At 38.5% G+C, this 20,038-nt stretch overlaps 1 protein-coding gene across 3 annotated transcripts in view; it reads right to left on the bottom strand.

Annotated features, from left to right (window-relative positions):
- SIMC1 (SUMO interacting motifs containing 1) overlaps positions 1-19,590 on the bottom strand; it is a 97,794-nt gene extending 78,204 nt beyond the window's left edge. For 2 of the 3 annotated variants that reach the window (XM_079916861.1, XM_079916862.1), the window contains exon 1: positions 19,335-19,590. In XM_079916861.1, coding sequence (XP_079772987.1) covers positions 19,335-19,463 — 129 coding nt within the window. In that variant the 5' untranslated portion in view covers positions 19,464-19,590. Of the gene's footprint in view, positions 1-13,441; positions 13,514-19,334 lie in introns of all 3 variants that reach the window. The other variant, XM_079916863.1, reaches the window with a different exon arrangement.
- Between the last annotated feature and the right edge of the window lie 448 nt (positions 19,591-20,038).

Genomic DNA, 20,038 nt, shown 5'->3' with positions numbered 1-20,038 from the left:
TTTGGGAATACCATATAAAGATGAAAATGGCTAATTAAAGCCACATGCAATAACACTGCTTAATTGTATAAACATAAGATTGAGGAAAAAACAAAGGCAAAAGAGAATAACATGCAATATGATTCTGTGATATTGGGATCTAATAAGAAATATATACTTGTTTTTTGTCTCTGGTTCCTGATACAGAGCTCCTAAAACCCTTGTAGTTTCCTTAGTGATAGAAGAGAAGCATCTTCGTTATTAATAAGCCCCTTTCAACCATATCTGTGTTTGTTAATGACATGACTGATGGCTGAAAGCCCCTAGGTATTTCAGGATTGGGGCTAGTTGCTAGAGGAACCAACCATGTGATTAGAGGGTTAGAATTTTCAGCCCTACTTCCTAAGTGTCTGGGGAGGGGAGAGGAACTCAAGATTGAGGTAATCACCAATGGCTAGGGATTTAATCAGTCACACCCACTGTCATGGAGCCTCCATAAAAATCCTAAACAACAGGGTTTGGAGAGCTTCTGAGTTGGTGAACACATCCATGTGCCAGGAGGGTGGTGTACCCTAAATTACATGGAGACAGAAGCTCCTGCACTTGAGACCCTTCTGAACTTTGCCCTCTGTACTTTTTCATCTGGCTGTTCATTTACATCCTTTATAATAAACTGGTAACAGTAAGTAAAGTGTTTCCCTGAGTTCTGTGAGCCATTATAGCAAATGATCAAACCTTAGAAGGGGGTGATGGGAATTCCTGATTTGCAGACAAGTTGGAAAGAAGTGAAGGTAACTTGCACTACATGCAATTGGAATCTGAAGAGGGAGGCAGTCTTGTAGGACTGAGCCCTTAACCTGTGGGTTCTATGATGACTGCAGGTAGTGTCAGAATTGAATGAAATTGTGGGACACCCAGTTGATATCCAGAGAGTTGGAGAATTATCCCCCAATAAACATATTTGAATAAAAATTTAAAAGTTCCTGGAATAAATTTACTGGGAAATTTCAAGACCTATATTAAGAAAATTTCGATTGTCATATATATAGGCTGTTATATATGACCCTCATGGTAACCACAAAGCAAAAACCTATAGTATATACACAAAAGATAATATGAAAGGAATCTAAGCATAACACTAAAGAAAGTCATCAGACAACAGGGGAAGAGAGCAAAAGAAAGAACAGAGAAGAACTACAAAACTGCCAGAAAACAATTAACAACATGGTAATAAGTACATACCTATCAATAATTAAATGTAAATGGGCTAAATTCTCCAATTAAAAGATATAGAGTGGCTGAGTGGATTTAAAAAAAAACAAAACAAGGGCTTCCCTGGTGGTGCAGTGATTGAGAGTCTGCCTGCCAATGCAGGGGATGCAGGTTCGTGCCCCGGTCCGGGAGGATCCCGTATGCCATGGAGTGGCTGGGCCCGTGGGCCATGGCCACTGGGCCTGCACGTCCGGAACCTGTGCCCCGCGACGGGAGAGGCCACAGCAGTGAGAGGCCCGTGTACTGCAAAACAAAACAAAACAAAACAAAACAAAACAAAACAAAACAAAACAAGACCCATCTATATGCTGCCTATAAGACTTACTTCAGATGTAAGGACACATACTGACAAAGTGAAGGGATGGAAAAAGACGTTCCATGCAAATGGAAACTAAAAGAAAGCTGGGGTAACTGTACTTATATCAGACAAAATAAACTTTAAAACAGACTGTAATAAAAGACAAAGAAGGGCATTACATAATGATAAAGTGGTCAATCAAACCAGAGAATATAACATTTGTAATTATTTATGTACCCAACATAGGAGCGCCTAAATATATAAAGCAAACATTAACAGATGTAATGGGAGAAACTGACAGCAATGAAAAAAACTGTGATATACTTTAATACCCCACTAACATCAATGGATAAATCATTCAGACAGAAAATCAATATGGAAACATTGGCCTTAAAAGACACACTAGACCAGATTAACTTAATAGATATAAACAGAACATTCCAGCCATAATCAACAGAATATACATTCTTCTCATGTGCATATGGAACATTCTCCAGGATATGCCATATTTAAAAAAATAAAGTCTCAATAAATTTAGGAAGACTGAAATCACATCAAGCATCTTTTCTAACAACAATGGTATGAAATAAAAAATTAATTACAAGAAGAAAACTGGAAAAATCACAAATACATGGAGATTAAACAACATGCTACTGAACAGCCAATGGGTAGACAGAGAAATCAAAAGATAAATAAAAAAATACCTTGAGACAAATGAAAATGGAAATACAACTTACCAAAATCTATGGGATGCAGCAAAAGAAGTTTTAAGAAGGAAGTTGATAGTGATACAGGCCTACCTCAAGAAACAAGAAAAATCTCAAAGACAGAATTTAATTTTACACCTACAGGAACTAGAAAAAGAAGAAATGAATCCTAAAGTTAGGAGAAGGAAGGAAATAACAAAGATCAGAGTAGACAGAAGTGAAGTAAAGACTAAAAAGACAACAGAAAAGATCAATGAAACTAAGAGCTGATTCTTTGAAAAGATAAACAAAATGGACAAACCTTTAGCTAGACTCACCAAGAAAAAAACAGAAAGGGCTCAAATGAATAAAATCAGAAATGAAAGAGAAGTTACAACTGATATCACAGAAATACACAGGATCATAAAAGACTACTAAGAGCAATTATATGCTAAAAAATTGGACAACCTAGAAGAAATGGATAAACTCCTAGAAACATACAATTTCCAAGACTGAATCATGAAAAAATAAAAAATCTGAATTGACAGATTACTAATAAAGAGATTGAATCAGTAGTCAAAAACTGCCCCTCACCCCAAACAAAAGTCCAGGGTCATGGCTTCTTTGGTGAATTCTACCAAATATTTAAATAAGATTTAATAACTATCCTTCTCAAACTCTTCCAGAAAACTGAAGAGGAAGGAATTCTTCCAAACTCATTTTACAAGGCGAGAATGGCCTTGATACCAAAACCAGACAAGAATACCACAAAAAAAGAAAATTTCAGGCCAATATCACTGATGAACATAGATGCAGAAATCCTAGCAAACCGAATCCAACAATACATTAAAAGGATCATACACCATGATCAAGTGGGATTTAGTCCAGGAATGAAAGGATGGTTCACCATCCACAATTCAATTAACATGGTATACCACATTAACAAAGGATAAAAATCATGATTATATCAATAGTTGCAGAAAAAGCATTTGACAAAATTCAGCATCCATTTATGACAAAAACTCTCAATAAAGTGGGTAGAGATGGAAACATACCTCAACATAGTAAAGGCCATATATGATAAGGCCACAGCTAACATCATACTCAATGGTGAAAAGCTGAAAGTTTTTCCTCTAAGATCAGGAATAAGACAAGGATGTCCACTCTTGTCACTTTTATTCCACATAGCATTGGAAGTCCTAGCCAGAGCAATTAGGCAAGACACAGAAATAAATGGCAGTATTTGTGGACAATATATTATATAAAGTATGATAACTCCACCAATAAACTGTTAAGAACTAATAAATTCAGGAAAGTTGCAAAGTACAAAATAAATATACAAAAATCTGTATTTCTACACACTAACAATGAACTATCAAAAAAGAAAACAATCCCATTTACAATTTTATCAAAAAGAATAAAATACCTATGAATAAAATTAACCAAGGAGGTAAAAGACCTACACACTGAAAACTATAAGACACTGATGAAAGAAATTGAAGAAAACACAAATGAATGGAAAGATGTTTCATGCTCATGGTTTGGAACAATTAATATTGTTAAAATGCCCATATTACCCAAAGCAATCTACAGATTCAATGCAATCCTCATCAAAATCCTGATGGCACATTTCAGAGAAATAGAACAAAGAATCCTAAAATTTGTATGGAACCACAAAAGACCCCAAATAGCCAAAGCAGTCTTAAGAAAGAAGAACAAAGCTGAAGGCATTGCACTCCCTGATTTCAAACTCAGTATGATTTTGGCATACAAACCGACACATGGATCAATTAAAAAAATAGAGATCCCAGAAACAAACCCACATACATATGGTCAATTAATTTATGAAAAGAGGTAAGACTGTACAATGGGGAAGGGACAGTCTCTTTAATAAATGGTGCTAGGAAAACTAGACAGCCACAAGTAAAAGAATGAAACTAGACTATTGATACTATCTTACACCATACACAGAAATTAACTGAAAATGGATTAGAGACCTGAATGGAAGACTTGAAACCACAGAACTCGTAGAAGAAAACATAGGTGGTAAGCTCCTTGACATTGGTCTTGGTGATTATTTTTGTATCTGATTCCAAAAGCAAAGGCAACAAAAGCAAAAATAAACAAGTGGGACTACATCAAACTAAAAAGCTTCTGCACAGCAAAGGAAACCATCAGCAAAATGAAAAGGCAACCTACTGAGTGAGAGAAAATATTTGCAAATCATGCATCTGATAAAAGAGTAATATCCAAAATATATAAAGAACTCATACAACTCAATAACAAAAAACCAAATATCTGATTAAGAAATGGACAGAGGACCTAAATAGACATTTTCCCAAACAAGACATATAGATGGCCAACAGACACATGAAAAGATGCTCAACATCACTAATCATCAGGGAAATGCAAATCAAAACCACAATGAACTATTACCTCATACCTGTTACAGTGGCTCTTATCAAAAAGACAGGAGATGACAAGGGTTGGCAAGGATGTGGAGAAAAGGGCACCCTTGTGCACTGTTAGTGGGAATGTAAATTGGTACAGCTGCTATGGAAAACAGTATGGAAGTTCCCCCCCAAATTAAAAATAGAACATGTGATCCATCCAGCAATTCTACTTCTGGGTATTTATCTGAAGAAAATGAAAACACTAATTTGAAAAGATATATGCATCACTATGTTCACTGCAGCATTAGTTGCAATAGCCAAGAAATGGAAACAACCTAAGCGTCCATTGATGGATGACCAGATAAATATGTAGTGTGTGTGTGTGTGTGTGTGTGTGTGTGTGTGTGTGTGTGTGTATAGTATATATATATAAATACATATATATATACAATAGAATACTACTCAGCCATACAAAAGTATGAAATTTTGCCATTTGTGACAACATGGATGGACCTAGAGGGTATCATGCTAAGTGAAATAAATCAGACAGAGAAAGACAAATACCATATGATTTCACTTATACATGGAACCTAAAAAGAAAAACAAACACACAATACGAAATTCACAGGTACAGAGAACAGAATGGTGTTTGCCGGGAGGGTTGTGAGGGTGGGCAAAATGGGTGAACAGGGTCAAGAGGTATAAACTTCCACTTATAAAATAAGTTATGGGGACGTAATGTTTAGCATAGTAATTATATCAATAGTATTTTATAATATATTATTATTTTTATAATATATTATATGTTATATAATAATATTATAAATTATAATGTATTATAATAATATATCAATAATATTGCAGGGCATATTTGAAAGTTGCCAAGAGAGTAAATCTTAAAAAAATTCTCATCACAAGAAAAAAATTTTCTTTGTAACTCTGTACGGTGAATGATGGTAACTAGATTTATTAAGGAGGTCATTTTGCAGTGTATACAAATACTGAATCATTATGTTGTACATCTGAAACTAATATAATGGTATATGTCAATTATACCTCAATAAAAAAATGATGAGGATTTTTAGAAAATGTGACTTGACACTAAAGTTCATTGATAATGTGTGAAACTTTGGTTAAAAATTAAAAACTTTGTTAATTAACTAGATGGGAGGAATCCTTTCACAATGCGTATGCATATCAAATCACCATGACATACACTTTAAATATCTTACAATTTTGTCAATTATACATCAATAAAGCTAAAATTTTAAATAAATAACTTAAAAAAAAAAGAGAAATGTGACAAAACCCAGAAAAACTCTGGAAAATAATGAGCTGGGGGCTAACACTACCCTAATTTTCATCGTATACCATTCTCTAGTATTTGAATTTTTTGGACTGGTACATGTAAGTTTTTTTTTTTAATTAATAAACTTTACTTTTTGGAGCAGTTTTAGGTTCACAGAAAAACTGAGCAGAAAGTAGAGTGTTCCCATATATCCCCTCTCCCCACATATGCACAACCTCCCCCAATATCAGCATCACGGTGGTATATAAGTTACAACTGATGAACCTACACTGACACATTATCAACACCCAAAGCCCATAGTTTACATTAAGGGTTTACTCTTGGTGCTGTACATTTTATGGGTTTTGACAAATGTATAATGACATGTGTAACCATTGTAGTATCATACAGAATAGTTTCACTGCCTGAAAAATCCTGCACTTTGCTTATTCAGGTCTCCCTCTCCATTAACCCCTGGCAGCCAGTAATCTTTTCACTGTCTCCACAGTTTTCACTTTTCCAGAATGTCGCATTGTTGGAATCATACAGTATGTAGTCTTTTCAGATTACGTATTACTAAGTGAAAAAAGCCATTGAAGTTTACACCAAGTATTTTCATGGCTTGATAGCTTATTTTGTTTTAGTGCTGAATAATATTCCACCATCTGGATGTACCACAGTTTACTTATCTATTCACTTATTGAAGGACATCTTAGTTGCTTCCAAGTTTCGGCAATTATGAACGAAGCTGATATAAACATCTGTATTCGGTTTTCTGTGTGGACATAAGTTACAATTCATCTGGGTAAATACCAAGGAGCACAATTGCTGGTTTTTATGGTAAGAACACATTTAGTTTTGTAAAAAACTGCCCAACTGTCTTCCAAATTTGCTGTACCATTTTGCATTCTCACCAGTAATGAGTGAGAATTCCATTATTCCACATCCTCACCAGCATTTGGTGTTTGTTTTGGATTTTGGGTAGTCTAAAATCCAAATGTAGTAATATTTCATTGTTATTTTAATTTGCAATTCCCTAATGGCACATGATGTTGAACATCTTTTCATACACTTATTTGACATCTATATACCTTCTTTGATGACGTATCTGTTTATGTCCTTTGTCCATTTTTTAATCAGGTTGTTTATTGTTGAGTTTTAAGAACTCTTTGCATATTTTCAAAGCAGTCCTTTATCAGATGTGTCTTTTGCAATATTTTTTTCCAGTCTGTGGCTTATCTTCTCATTCTCTTGTCTTTCACAGAGAAGTTTTTAGTAGTAGTGAAGTCCAGCTTAGCAATTATTTGTTCCATAGATCATGTCCTTGGTGTTGTATCTAAATCATCACTGCCAAACCCAAAGTCATCTAGGTTTTCTCCTATGCTATCTTCTGAGAATTTTACAGTTTTGCATCTTATGTTTAGGTCTATGATCCATTTTGAGTTAATTTTTATGAAAGTTGTAAGGTCTGTGTCTAGATTCATGTGTTTGCATGTGAATGTCGTTGTTGCAGCACCGTTTGTTGAAAAGACTATCTTTTGCTCCTTTGTCAAAGATCAGTGGACTATAGTAATGTGGGTCTATTTCAGGGCTTTTTATTCTGTTCCACTGATCTATTTGTCTATTCTTTCATCAATACCACGCTGTTTTGATTACTGTAGCTTGTAGTAAGTCTTGAAGTCAGGTAGTGACAGTCCTCTGACTTTGTTCTTCTCCTTCAATATTTAGTTGGCTATTGCTTCTCCATATAAACCTTAATCAGTTTACTGATATCCACAAAATAACTTGCTAGGATCTTGACTGGGAGTGTATTGAATCTATAGATCCGGTTCATAAGAACTGACATCCTGACAATACTGAGTCTTCCTTTCTATGAACACGGAATATATCTCCATTTATTTATTTCTTCTTTGATATATTTTATCAGTTTTATAGTTTTCCTCACATAGATCTTGTACATGTTTTATGAGATTTATACTTAAGTATTTCATTTTTTTAGGTTTTAATGTAAATGGTAATATGTTTTTAATTTCAAATTCCACTTGTTCACTGCTGGTATACAGGAAAGTGACTGACTTTTGTAAGCTGACCTTGCATCCTACAGTCTTGCTATTATCGCTTATTAGTTTTCGTTGTTGTTGGTGTTAATTCTTTTGGATTTTTTCCTACATAGGTGATTATGACATGTGAGTAAAGACAATTTTATTTCTTCTTTCCTAATCTGTATACTTTTTCTTGTCTAATAGCATTAGTTAGGACTTCCTGTACAATACTGAAAAGCACTGGTGAGAGAGGATGCCCTTGCCTTGCTCCTGATCTTAGTGGGAAAATTTTAAGTTTCTTACCATTAAGTATCAGAGGTTTTTTGTAGTTGTTCTTTATCAAGGTGAGGAAGTTTCCTCTTTAATCCTAGTTTGCTGAGGTTTTTTTTCTTTTCTTTTTTTTCTTTTTTACAATGAATAGGTGTTGGATTTTGTCAGATGGTTTTTCTGCATCTACTAATATGATCATATGATCATATGAAGAAAAAATTTCTTCTTTAGCCTGTTGATGTGGTGGATGACATTAGTTGGTTTTCAAATGTTGAACCAGATTTGCATACCTGGAATAAATTCCTCTTGGTCGTGGTGTATAATTCTTTTTATACATTGTTGGATTCAATTGCTAATATTTTGTTAAGGGTTTTTGTATCTATGTTCAATGAGAGCTATTAGTCTGTAGTTTTCTTTTCTTGTAATGTCTTTGTCTGGTTTTAGGGTATTAGGGTAATGCTGGCCTCACAGAATGAGTATTCCCCCTGCTGCTATCTTCTGTAGAGAACTGGTAATAATTTCTTCCTTAAATGTTTAGTGGAATATACCAGTGAACCCATCTGAGCCTGGTGTTTTCTGATTTGGAAGGTTATTAATTATTGATTCAATTTCTTTAATAGATATAGGTCTATTCAGATAGTCTATTCATATATCTTTTATAACAAAAATTTAAAGTTTAAAAAGTGTTGGTTATCCCCAAATTACCCTATAAATTTAATAAATTCCAAACAAAAATGGTATTTTTTAAAGGAATGAGTAAGATGATTCAAACATTCCTTTGAAAGTGGAAAGGCTCAAGAATAACTTAAAGGGAAAACAAAAGACAAATAAGGAGGCTTTGCACTACCAAATATCAAGACAACTTCAGAGCTACAGTAATTAAAATATGTAGAAAATAGGCCCCGAATTATCTGGAAACTTAGTTTATGACACAGGTAGTTTTACACATAATTGGGTAGATCATTCAATAGTATTAAATGAGTTAACTCATTATTTGAGAGGAGTTTTTCCTTTCAGCAAAATTCTATGCAATTGAAAAGTTAGACCATTACATTTGGCACAAATCTAAGAAATTTGATAATATCCAGGTTTGCCAAAGTATAAGAAAACAGGTATTCTTAAACACTGTCTACATAAGAATATATATTACATCCATTTTGAAGTATAATTTGGTGGTTATATATCAACTAGTGATCTTAGTTGCAAGAAAAAGGGTAGCTCCTAGAATCTAGAGAACCTGAGAACCAAGTTTGGAGTCTACACAGCCAAAACTGATGCTCTAAACCATAGTGCACAACTGAATATGCGATTATCACTGTCAGTGGGCACAAACACTACAGCTTCCATGGCCAGCTATACCCTGTACCCTACTGCTACATGTAATTGCCATTGCTGCTGCTGTCTCACCAAAATGGAGTCTACCTTACCCTGCTTTTTCCCATCACCAGCTTCCAATTCAAAGTCTGGAAAAAGTACTTCTGACTGGTATAATCTAGGTTCTATGTCCAAGCATTAGGTACAAGGGAGCCCGGGAATGTGAGTATCTGGCATTTCAGCTTTTTTTTTTAGGAGGAAATAGATTGTATTTCCAAAGGTGGGAGTTTTACAAACATAGTTCTGGGTTTCAGACACTAGGATCGCACAAAGAATGACATTATGTCCACAACAGTGGTATACATTAAAATTATAAATACTTATTACTCTTTAACTCCAGAATTCCATTGTAAGGAACTTGTCCTAAAAACATATTCTTATGACCATGCAAGAGAGTTCATCACATCACAGTCTGTAATAGCAAAAAAATTAAAATCAATAAGGGAGAGGTTCAGAAGGAGAAAAATAAATACCGTATGCTAACACATATATATGGAATCTAAAAAAAAAAAAAGTTCTGAAGAAACTAGGGGCAGGATAGGAATAAAGATGCAGATGTAGAGAATGGACTTGAGGACATGGGGAGGGGGAAGGATAAGCTGTGACGAAGTGAGAGTGGCATGGACTTATATATACTACCAAATGTAAAATAGACAGCTAGTGGGAAGCAGCCGCATAACACAGGGAGATCAGCTCGGTGCTTTATAACCACCTAGAGGAGTGGGATAGGGAGGGTGGGAGGGAGACGCAAGAGGGAGGAGATATAGAGGTATATGTATATGTATAGATGATTCACTTTGTTATGCAGCAGAAACTAACACAACATTGTAAAGCAATTATATGCCAATAAAGATGTTAAAATAAATAAATAAAAATAAGGGACTGGTTAAATGCCATAAATTATGGCATTTTTTATATGAGAATAACATGCAGCTGATAAAATATTTATTGAATGAATACTCACTGTGTGCCAGGAACCATGTTATGCACTGGGAATACCATGGTAAACAAAGTGGACAATAGTCTGAATGAGGTACCAATATTTTTTTTAAATGCCTAAAATATATTAAGTGGTTTAAAAAATTACTATGACTCCACTGGGAAAAAAATTAGATATTTAGGTATGTTTGTGTACATACACAGAGAAAACTATTAGTTATCTCTGGAGAGCGGGAATGGACAGGGGTGCATTCTTTCTGATGTCCTGAGTTTTTTGCCTCTTTAAAATTTTAAAATAATTTTTATAATTTAAAATGGGGAAATTTTATTTTTTAAATGACACAAATTGTATACCTTAAAAAAAAACCCCGAGAACCCACTGGAGACTATAGGGTTTCCTTCTGGAGTGAAGAAAATGTTCTAAAATCTAAAACAATGGTGGTTGTTAAACTACTCAGGAAATTTTAAGGGCAAATTTTATGTATGGTATGGAATTATATCTTTTTTTTTTTTTTTTTTTTGGGTACACGGGCCTCTCACTGTTGTGGCCTCTCCCATTGCGGAGCACAGGCTCCGGACGCGCAGGCTCAGCGGCCATGGCTCACGGGCCCAGCCGCTCCGCGGCATGTGAGATCTTCCCGGACCGGGGCACGAACCCGTGTCCCCTTCATCGGCAGGCGGACTCTCAACCACTGCGCCACCAGGGAAGCCCGGAATTATATCTTAATAAAGCTGTTAAGGGGGAACGGGGCAAGTGATCTGCAGGCTTACATGGGAGCCGACCTTGATTTAAGATCCAAATTATCAATAGTTTGACATCTGATGTTTTAAATTAAAAATGTAGGTGAATTTTGCCTTCTACTCTAAAACATATCCATAGTTTTAGTTCCAAAAATCTTTATAAAAAATTAGCTTGGGTTGGAAGCCATTACTTATCCCCTGGTTCTCCCATCGCAGAGGGTATTTTGACATAACTTATCTCAGGAGGAAAGGATTCCTTAGAAAACCAATAATAAGAATTCTGTTTCTCCCTGAATAAATAATTAATGAGCACCTATTATGTTTGACGCATTAAGTATGTGGCTGTGTCCAGCAGGGAACTTGCAATTTTGGGGAGAAGGGGTTGAGAAAGAGAAAGTGATTTAAAAAGTATTTTTAAAGTACATGATAGGGTTTAAAAAATAATTTTTGGATTAAAAAACACTGGTGAGTCTATTCTGATAAAAACACACATTTGAAAAATAGAATTATACTTTGCAATTTGCTTTTTTCCACTTAACTATTTCCAGCATCCCCAGAGGATGTTCCTTTGGAAACATGGTGAGAGGTTTGCAAGTTCACCCCAGGATTTTCAAGACTGACACTAGTGGTGGTAAATCTGCTCTATCAGTTAGCACCTGGTTGAACCTACCTCAGTTTCCTCATCTATCAAATAGGGATAATAATAGTACCTACACCTCATAGGGTTGCAGTGAAGATTACATGAGTTAATCCGTGCAAAGCACTCAACATGGTGCCTGGCATAAATACCAACTTTTCTTACTATGTGATGCTCACCATGATTAACATGGTCAGTTCTATGTACCAAACAGTCACTCTGAGTCAAAACACCAGCTCCTTGATGAGAAAGGCACAGAACCCAAACAAAGAAAGTCTTAAAGTTTTATTACTGCCAAGAAGGAAGCCCTGTAAAATTAAAGTTAAACTGTGCTTCCAATTAGGAAGACAATACTATTAAGAAATTAAACTCCTTTAATTAACTTATAAATCTAATGTAGTGGTTCTGAACCAGGGGCAATTTTGCCCCCCACAGGAGACATTTAGCAATATCTGGAGACATTTTTGGTAGTCACAAGTGAAGGGGCTGCTGCTACTGGCTGGCATCTAGTGGGTAGAGACCAAAGATGCTACTAAACATTCCACAGTGCACGGGACAGCTTCCCACAACAAAGAATTATCTGGCCCAAAGAAACGCTGATCTAATGCAATCCTTGATAAGATGATTCTAAAATTCACTTGGACGACTAAATGGTCACAACAGACATGAACTTTTGGGGGAAAAAAAAGGTGAGAAGAGGTATTTGCTCGAATAGATACCAAAAAAAAAAAAAATACTATCAAACCACAAAAATAAGACAGTCAAATTCTGACATTGAGAATACACAAATCAATGAAACATAAAAGAAAACCCAGAAATAGATCCAAGTGCTTAAAATAATCTGGTATAAAAAATGTGTTTCAGATAAATGGAGAAAAATATTATTTAAGAAATGATTCCCAGACAAATGATTAAAATCATATATTATAAATTCTAATATCCAGAATGTTTCCCTCATACATCTGCAATCAGGATGCATCTAATAGTATATACATTTCATGCGGTAGTTTCTTTTTTCTTGAAAAGCTGTTCTTAAACTGACAGCAAGTCTTAGATTCAGTGTTGTCTTAGAAATAAGGCAATACAGTATATGGAAAATGGTAAGCATACTTCATGCTATATAAAGCATTTCAGATGAATTAAAGAAATAAATGTTAAAAATGAGATAGTCAATGAACAATAATAGGAAAATAATCTCAGGACAGGAAATATCTTTCTCAACATAAAACAAAGAAAAAAATAAAGAAAAAAGATGCACAAATACACATGTAAAATGTAAAACTTCATTAAATAAAACATCACAAACTACAGATTTCTAAATTTAGTGCAATCCCAATTTTAAAAGTAAAAATTATTTGGAAGTTGATCAAGTGATTTTTAAAGTTATTCGAAAGAATAAATATGCAAAACTAGCCAGAAAAATTCTAAAAAAGAAGAGCAATGAAAAGTTTCCTCTGCTTATTATTAAAACAGCATGCAACAAGGTCAAAATACAAAGTCCACAAATAGACACGAAGGTTATTAGTTGATAAAGGTAATATTTCAAACCACTAGGGAAAAAGGACAGATAATTCAATAAATGATGTTGGGACAACTAGCTAACCATCTGGAGAGAAAAATATTAGATTACCATTCTATTCTTTTTTTTTTCTATTCTTTTTTTGAAACTAATTCCAGGTGGATTAATGAAAAAAAATATTTATAATCTTAGGAGTGAGGAAAGTCTTTCTAAGTATGACAACAAAGACAGAAATCATAAAGGAAAAGGGTGACAGAATTGACTATGTAAAAATTTAAAACCTCTGTAAAGAAAACCAAAGAAATCAAAAGTGGGGAAAAATATGTAACATGTATGACACAGGGGTAGTTTCCTAGTACAAATTACTACAAACTGGCTGGCTTAAAACAACATCCTCTCACAGTTCTGGAGGCTCAGAAGTCCAAAATCAAGGTGTCTGCAGGATCATGTTCTCTCCAAGGCTCTAGGGGAGAATCTGTTCTGTGCCCTTCTCTTAGCTTCTGGTGTCATGAGCAATCCCTGGTGTTCCTTGATTTGCAGCTGCATAACTCCCTCTGTCTTCACATCTTCTTATAAAGATACTAGTCATATCGGACTAAGGGTCCACCCTACTCTATGATCTCATCTTCACTGATTACATCTGCAATGACTTGATTTTCAAATAAGGTCACATTCTGTAGTGGTGGTGGGGACTTCAACACATCTTTTTGGAGGACCCAATCCAACCTATAAAAAGTCTTTACTATGTGAGTAAAACTGACAAATTAGTAAACACACAAACAAACAGAAACCCAATAGGATAAGAACAGGCAATTCACGCACACACCCTATGTGTGTATATGTGTGTATATATATATATATATATATATATATATATATATATATACACACACACACATACATATATAGAGAGAGATCTCCAATAAACGTGGAAGACGTCCAGCTCTCCTACATGCCAAGCACACACTCTGATCTCCAACCTCACTAGCTGCTCCTCCTCCCCTTGCCTTCCCCTGGGCCAGGCACTGTGGCATGCTCTAGGGCTAGATCCTGGATGCTCTTCCTCTTGTACACTGTCAACCTAGATGAACTCTTCTAGGTCAATGACTTTACAACTTATGTGCTAATGACACCAAACTAGTCAGGACTTCTCCCCTGGCTTCCAAACTCAGTACAAACCTTATACCTTGCATCTCCAGTTGGCTCTCCCACAGGTATCTTAAATTTAACACCTTTTAAAGAGAAATCTTGAATCTTTCCTCCAACCCTGTTCCTCCCCAAGTCTTCCCCACTTCAATGACTGACACCAACTTGCATCCAGTTGTTCAGGCCAAAACCAGGGCATCATTTTTAATTTCTCCCTTTCCCTCATTAACCACATCCAAAGATCAGGATTTACTTTATAAATGCCTTCCATATCTCTCCAGTCTTCCAGTTGCACCACCTACAAAGCTACAATTATCTCTGGTCTGGACTACTAATGAAACCTCCAAGACTGATCTCCCTGATCCACTTTTGTCCCCTTATAGTAAGGTGAAGCTGGTTTGTTTGGGACAGTTTAGTCTTCACCTGTTGCTTGATACCCGGTCCAGTTAGTAACTCCTTTCATTTGCAAAAGAATCCCCATTTGGATGACAAATTATATGGTCACCTTGCCTTACAGTCTTTTCTTCTCACAGTAGCTAAAGTCACCTTTATTTTTTTTTTGCGGTACGTGGGCCTCTCACTCTTGTGGCCTCTCCTGTCACGGAGCACAGGCTCCGGACACGCAGGCTCAGCGGCCATGGCTCATGGGCCCAGCCGTTACGTGGCATGTGGGATCTTCCCGGACCGGGGCATGAACCCGTGTCCTCTGCATCGGCAGGCGGACTCTCAACCACTGCGCCACCAGGGAAGCCCCTAAAGTCACCATTTAAAAGTGTAAATCAGATCATGTTTTCCCCCCGCTAAAAACCCTTCAAAGATTTCTTATTACATAAGAATAAATCCAAGTTCCTTACTGTGGTCTAGAAGGTCCTATATAACCTAGCTCACCTACTTCTCATCTCTTCCAACTCTGTCCTTCACTCACATTCTAGCCCCACTGGCCTTTTGATTCTTCCAATTAGTCATGCCCCTTCCAAATTTCAAGCCTCTGTTTTTGCTGCACCCTTTACTGCTACTTTATTCCCCAAGATCTTCTCATAACAAATCTGTCATTTTGTTCTCTTATCAAACATTAACTCTTCAGAAAGGCCTTCTTTGAAGATGCAATCTAACGCTCCCAACCCCACCCAAGTTATTCTCTATTACATTGTTCACTTATTTGTTAGTTTATTGCTCTTATTTCCTCACTAGAATGTAGGTCCATTGTCATCCTGTTCACCTTTGGTACCCAAGGTCAGAGCATGTGCTCAATATGTATTTAATGAGAGAATGAATCACAATCCACAACCATAGAAAAAATTAAAACCATGACAGCTCACAGAATCTGGCTATCAAATCAGCAAATATTAAAAGAACAAAAATTCCTTACTTTTCTTCCTAACACTCTGACATGACATTTATGTGATTGTTTATTCTTTGTCTCCCTCTGACTAAAGTGAAATCTCCACAAAAACAGGGACTTGGTTTTGTTACACAGCCATATTCTTAGCAACTACAAGAGTGCCTGGCATATAGTAAGTGCTCAATAAATATTTACATACTCAATAAATTGACAGTATCTAGGGGTAGATATTGACTAGGTAGTGGAGAAAGGGGTACAGTGAAAATATAATTGGTGCACGATTTCTGTAGGAAATATGACAATATATATCAAAAGCCCTCCAAAGAGGGCATACCTTTAGACTCAGCAATCTCACTTCTAAGAGGAACTTATCCTAAACAAACAAACAAACAAACAATGGTACAAAGATTATTTATGAGGAAATTTCTGAGTTGTTTATAATAGAGAAAATTTAGAAATGGCAGCATAATATCCATTTATAGGAAAAGAGAAATGTAATTATAAATCTGTACAATGAAATACATTAAAAATATTGGTGATGTGTATTTATTGATGCAGAAAGAGATAAAAAGTATATTAAAAGAAAAGGCAAACTGAAAACAATGAAGTATAGCAAGACTTCATTTTTGCAAAAATATATGGGGATGACACATGGCTATGTATGAGTGCACACTGGTATTTACAAATAAAAGTTTAGCCAGGCATACTTCAAAATGTTAACATTGGTTATTTTTGGATAGCGAGATTAAGGGCAATTAAATTTTTTTCTATATACATTTCTCAATTTTTTGTAATTAGGGCAACCAAAATTATCTGAATATGTTCTGCTTTTATAAGTAGGGGGGAAAAAAGCAATAAATATTATAAAAAAACACAGACACATTTCATCAACTTACTGAAGACTAAAGCCCAGGTTAAGAGCCAGAAGTTCAGAAACATCAACTTCAGCATTGGAGATGGGTTTCTGATTTCCTGAATTCAAGCAAGTTGTTTCCCCTCAGTCAATATTTGTAAAAAAGAAAAAAAAATTACAAAACTTGTTTCTTTCATTTCATTGCTTCCCAAGCTTGAGAAACAGCACAAAGTGTAGCAAAAGCTATCATTTATGCTGGCATTTTTCTTGCATTGCTTCATTAAAAACCTTCTAATGGTCCTGCCAGGTAGGTATTAATGTTCTCAAATGCAAAATCTGAGAGAGATGACAGAACTTGCCAAAGCTCACACAGCTGTTGGGGTGGGGGGGAGGCGGGGGAGTTCCGAGTTCCGTATTTAAACAGAGGTTTCTCTGACCTCAGGGCCTTGAGAAAAAGCTGGACAAAGGCGCTTGAGGCTTTATAACCTTGCTCTCTCAATGCCTCTGATCTTTTGTGTGGTTATCATACCACCCTTATCTAACTTGCAAGAAAGATAAAAGGAGAACTAGCCCAGAGTTTTTAGAAAGGTGGAGTAAGTCTCTGGAGAAGCGAGATTTACACTGGGTACTACTCTGGAACTTGCCCTTCATTTCTCTTCAATTCGAAAAGCTCCAAATCAAAATGCTTGGTTGGGTGGTCACAAGGGAGGGGAGGGGGGCAGTTTGAGAGTGCCCCTATGTATGTGTGTGAAGGGTCACAACACACGCGACAGACTGGGATAAGGATGACATCTGGGCACCTGAAGAAGGAAGCTGACCCAGGATGAGGGAAGATGGATACCACTTGGGAGCAAAGGACAAAGTTAGTAGGAAGGACAAATTAAAGGGGGATTGAGAGAAGGAGGAATAGGAAAGAGGAGGAACTGGGAGGAGATGCAGTTGGGAGTTATTCTGCAGTATTTTTTTCTTCCACCTCTTTTCTTTCTATATTCTTTCCCTTGATTATCTCGGTCACAATTAGACCTTCGATGCTCCTCTCTGTTTAGATGGTTACCAAATCTTTCCAGTCCTGACTTTTCTCCAGAGTTCAAGTCCTCTGTCGTTCAAACTGAATGCAGCATTCCCTCCACCCCAAGCCTGCTCCTACTGTATTTGCTCTCATCGTCAAACATCCATCTGAACTGCTCGCTCTCCCATTCCGTCAACCATTCTTTCATCCAACAAATATTTATTGTGGATCTAGTATGTCCCCCACACTGTCACAGCACTAGGGACATCCATTCACTTCCCAAGTTGGGTCACTTTTACCTTGAAAATCTTTTGTCTGTCCATCTCATCTAAATTCTTTACTGAAATTTATTGAGGATCCCTCTTGCTTGAATCATGGCAACATAGCACTATAAGTTAATTGGTTTTGCATGCCATTTATTCTACAGTGACCTCCTAGGTTTAGCACTATACCTGAAGTGGCTCACAGTGGAGGCTTAGGGACTACAAACAATGGGAAGGGGATTGGAGAAGCAGAAGCTAGATTTGTCTTGATGAAGTATTTGCAAAGGAAGAAAGGGGTTTACAAATAACATCAGTGTGACAGTTCTGTTATTTCTGGAGTGTGGCTTTGGGAGGCTGGGAAGATTGTTGGAAGTCTGATGCTGGGAGTCTCCTGATAGAAAACCTTGCCCACCTCCCATCCCTTGAGTACTCAATAGTCACTTGTTGATTATATCACCTTCTATGACAGAAGCCGCAAATGTTGTGTTCTCCATCGCATCCCCAGCTCTTAGAACATCAGGCCCATAGTAGGGCTTCAATAAATATCTGTGGAGAATTCTAGAAAGGCAGGGACCATAGATGTTTTATTCACTACCTTAGGAAGGACAAAGAGCCTGAGGGAAAAAGAAATCGTGCAAGATGTTTCCCTCCTTATTCCTTTAGAGCCTGGTAAATGTTTCCTAAGAGAAATAAACGGCCCTCCTGCACAACTCCAAAATCGGGCCCCTCGCTCGGCTGCCAGGCCCTGGAGCGCGGCCACCATCTGGCCCAGGCCCCAGCTTCCCTCCCTCCCCGCCCGGGCTCCTGTTACCTCCCTGCATACATCTGTACCCACCACAAGCCAAACAATTACACGCTCCCGCGTCCCCGCCTGGAGGTCCGGGACTACCCCTAGGACCCTGCGTGCCCCCGGGCCCCCCGGCCGCCACCCCCGCCAAGGCTCGGGGAAGCGCACGGCCCGGCCTGAGACCGCCGCCCGCTGTGGGCTCCTGCACCCCCCGCACCCGGACCTCGTCCATGTGCTCGGCGGCCACTCTCCAGCCTCAGCCCGCTCGGGCTTGAGTGCGGAGCCCGGGAGGCCCGGCCTCCCGACCCGGGCCAGCCGCACTCCTCAGGGTAGAACACGACAGGAAGGCGGCAAGGAGGGAAGCGGTTGCAGCTGTGAGGCGCCCAGGGGAGGGCGGCGGGGCCGCCGGAGCCAGCGGGCCGGGCAGAGGGTGGCCCGAGCGGAGGCGGCGCTCCGGTCGCGGCGGGGCTCGGGAAGCGGCGGCTCGCTCACTCACCACGGTCCGGCGGGGCAGCGCGCCGGTGGTTCGGGACAGGGCCCGGCGGAGCCTCCGCGCCCGGCCCGAGCGGGTCCCCCCGGAGCTCTCGGAGCCGCTGTCGTCCGAGATCACGATGAAGTCCTCCATGGCTGCGGGTCCCGGCCGAGCCAGCGAGCGGACGGCCGGCAACCCGGGAGGCGGCAGCGGCGGCGTTGACTTCGGTTACTGCTGCTGAGGCGGCGGCGGCGACGGCGACGACAACCGGGGCCATCACCCCGACTGCCCCGCCCCGATCCCCGCCCCGTCGGCCCCTTCCCGCCCCTCCGGAGCACCGCCTCCTGGCGGCTGGCGGCGGGCGGCAGGCGGCGGGCGGCTAGCGGCCGGTAGGGCCGCGGTCACGGTTTTTGGCGGTGGCACTCGTTCTCCCTTCCGAGAGAAGATCAAGTCGCAGCCGGCTTGGGCCGGTGTTGGGGACGGCCGTGCGGGACGCTGAGGCTGTGAGGGCTTCCCCTGCTGCTTCTGACTCAAGTGTGAAGTGAGGTGTGAACAGGCCTCTCTGACCCAGACAGCCTCGACATACCCGAAGAGCGTCCCTTTTCTGCACACGTGCAAGTACCTTTGTAGGATCATTTCCTAGAAGTGGAATTACTAGGTCGAAGGCGCTGTTTCTGTTCTGATAAATGATGCCAAATTACTAAATTGTACCAATTTGCGGTTTCACC

Source organism: Stenella coeruleoalba, assembly GCF_951394435.1.
Source record: "Stenella coeruleoalba genome assembly, chromosome: 3".
Taxonomy (NCBI): domain Eukaryota; kingdom Metazoa; phylum Chordata; class Mammalia; order Artiodactyla; family Delphinidae; genus Stenella; species Stenella coeruleoalba.
This window is presented reverse-complemented; position numbering and strand designations above follow the sequence as displayed.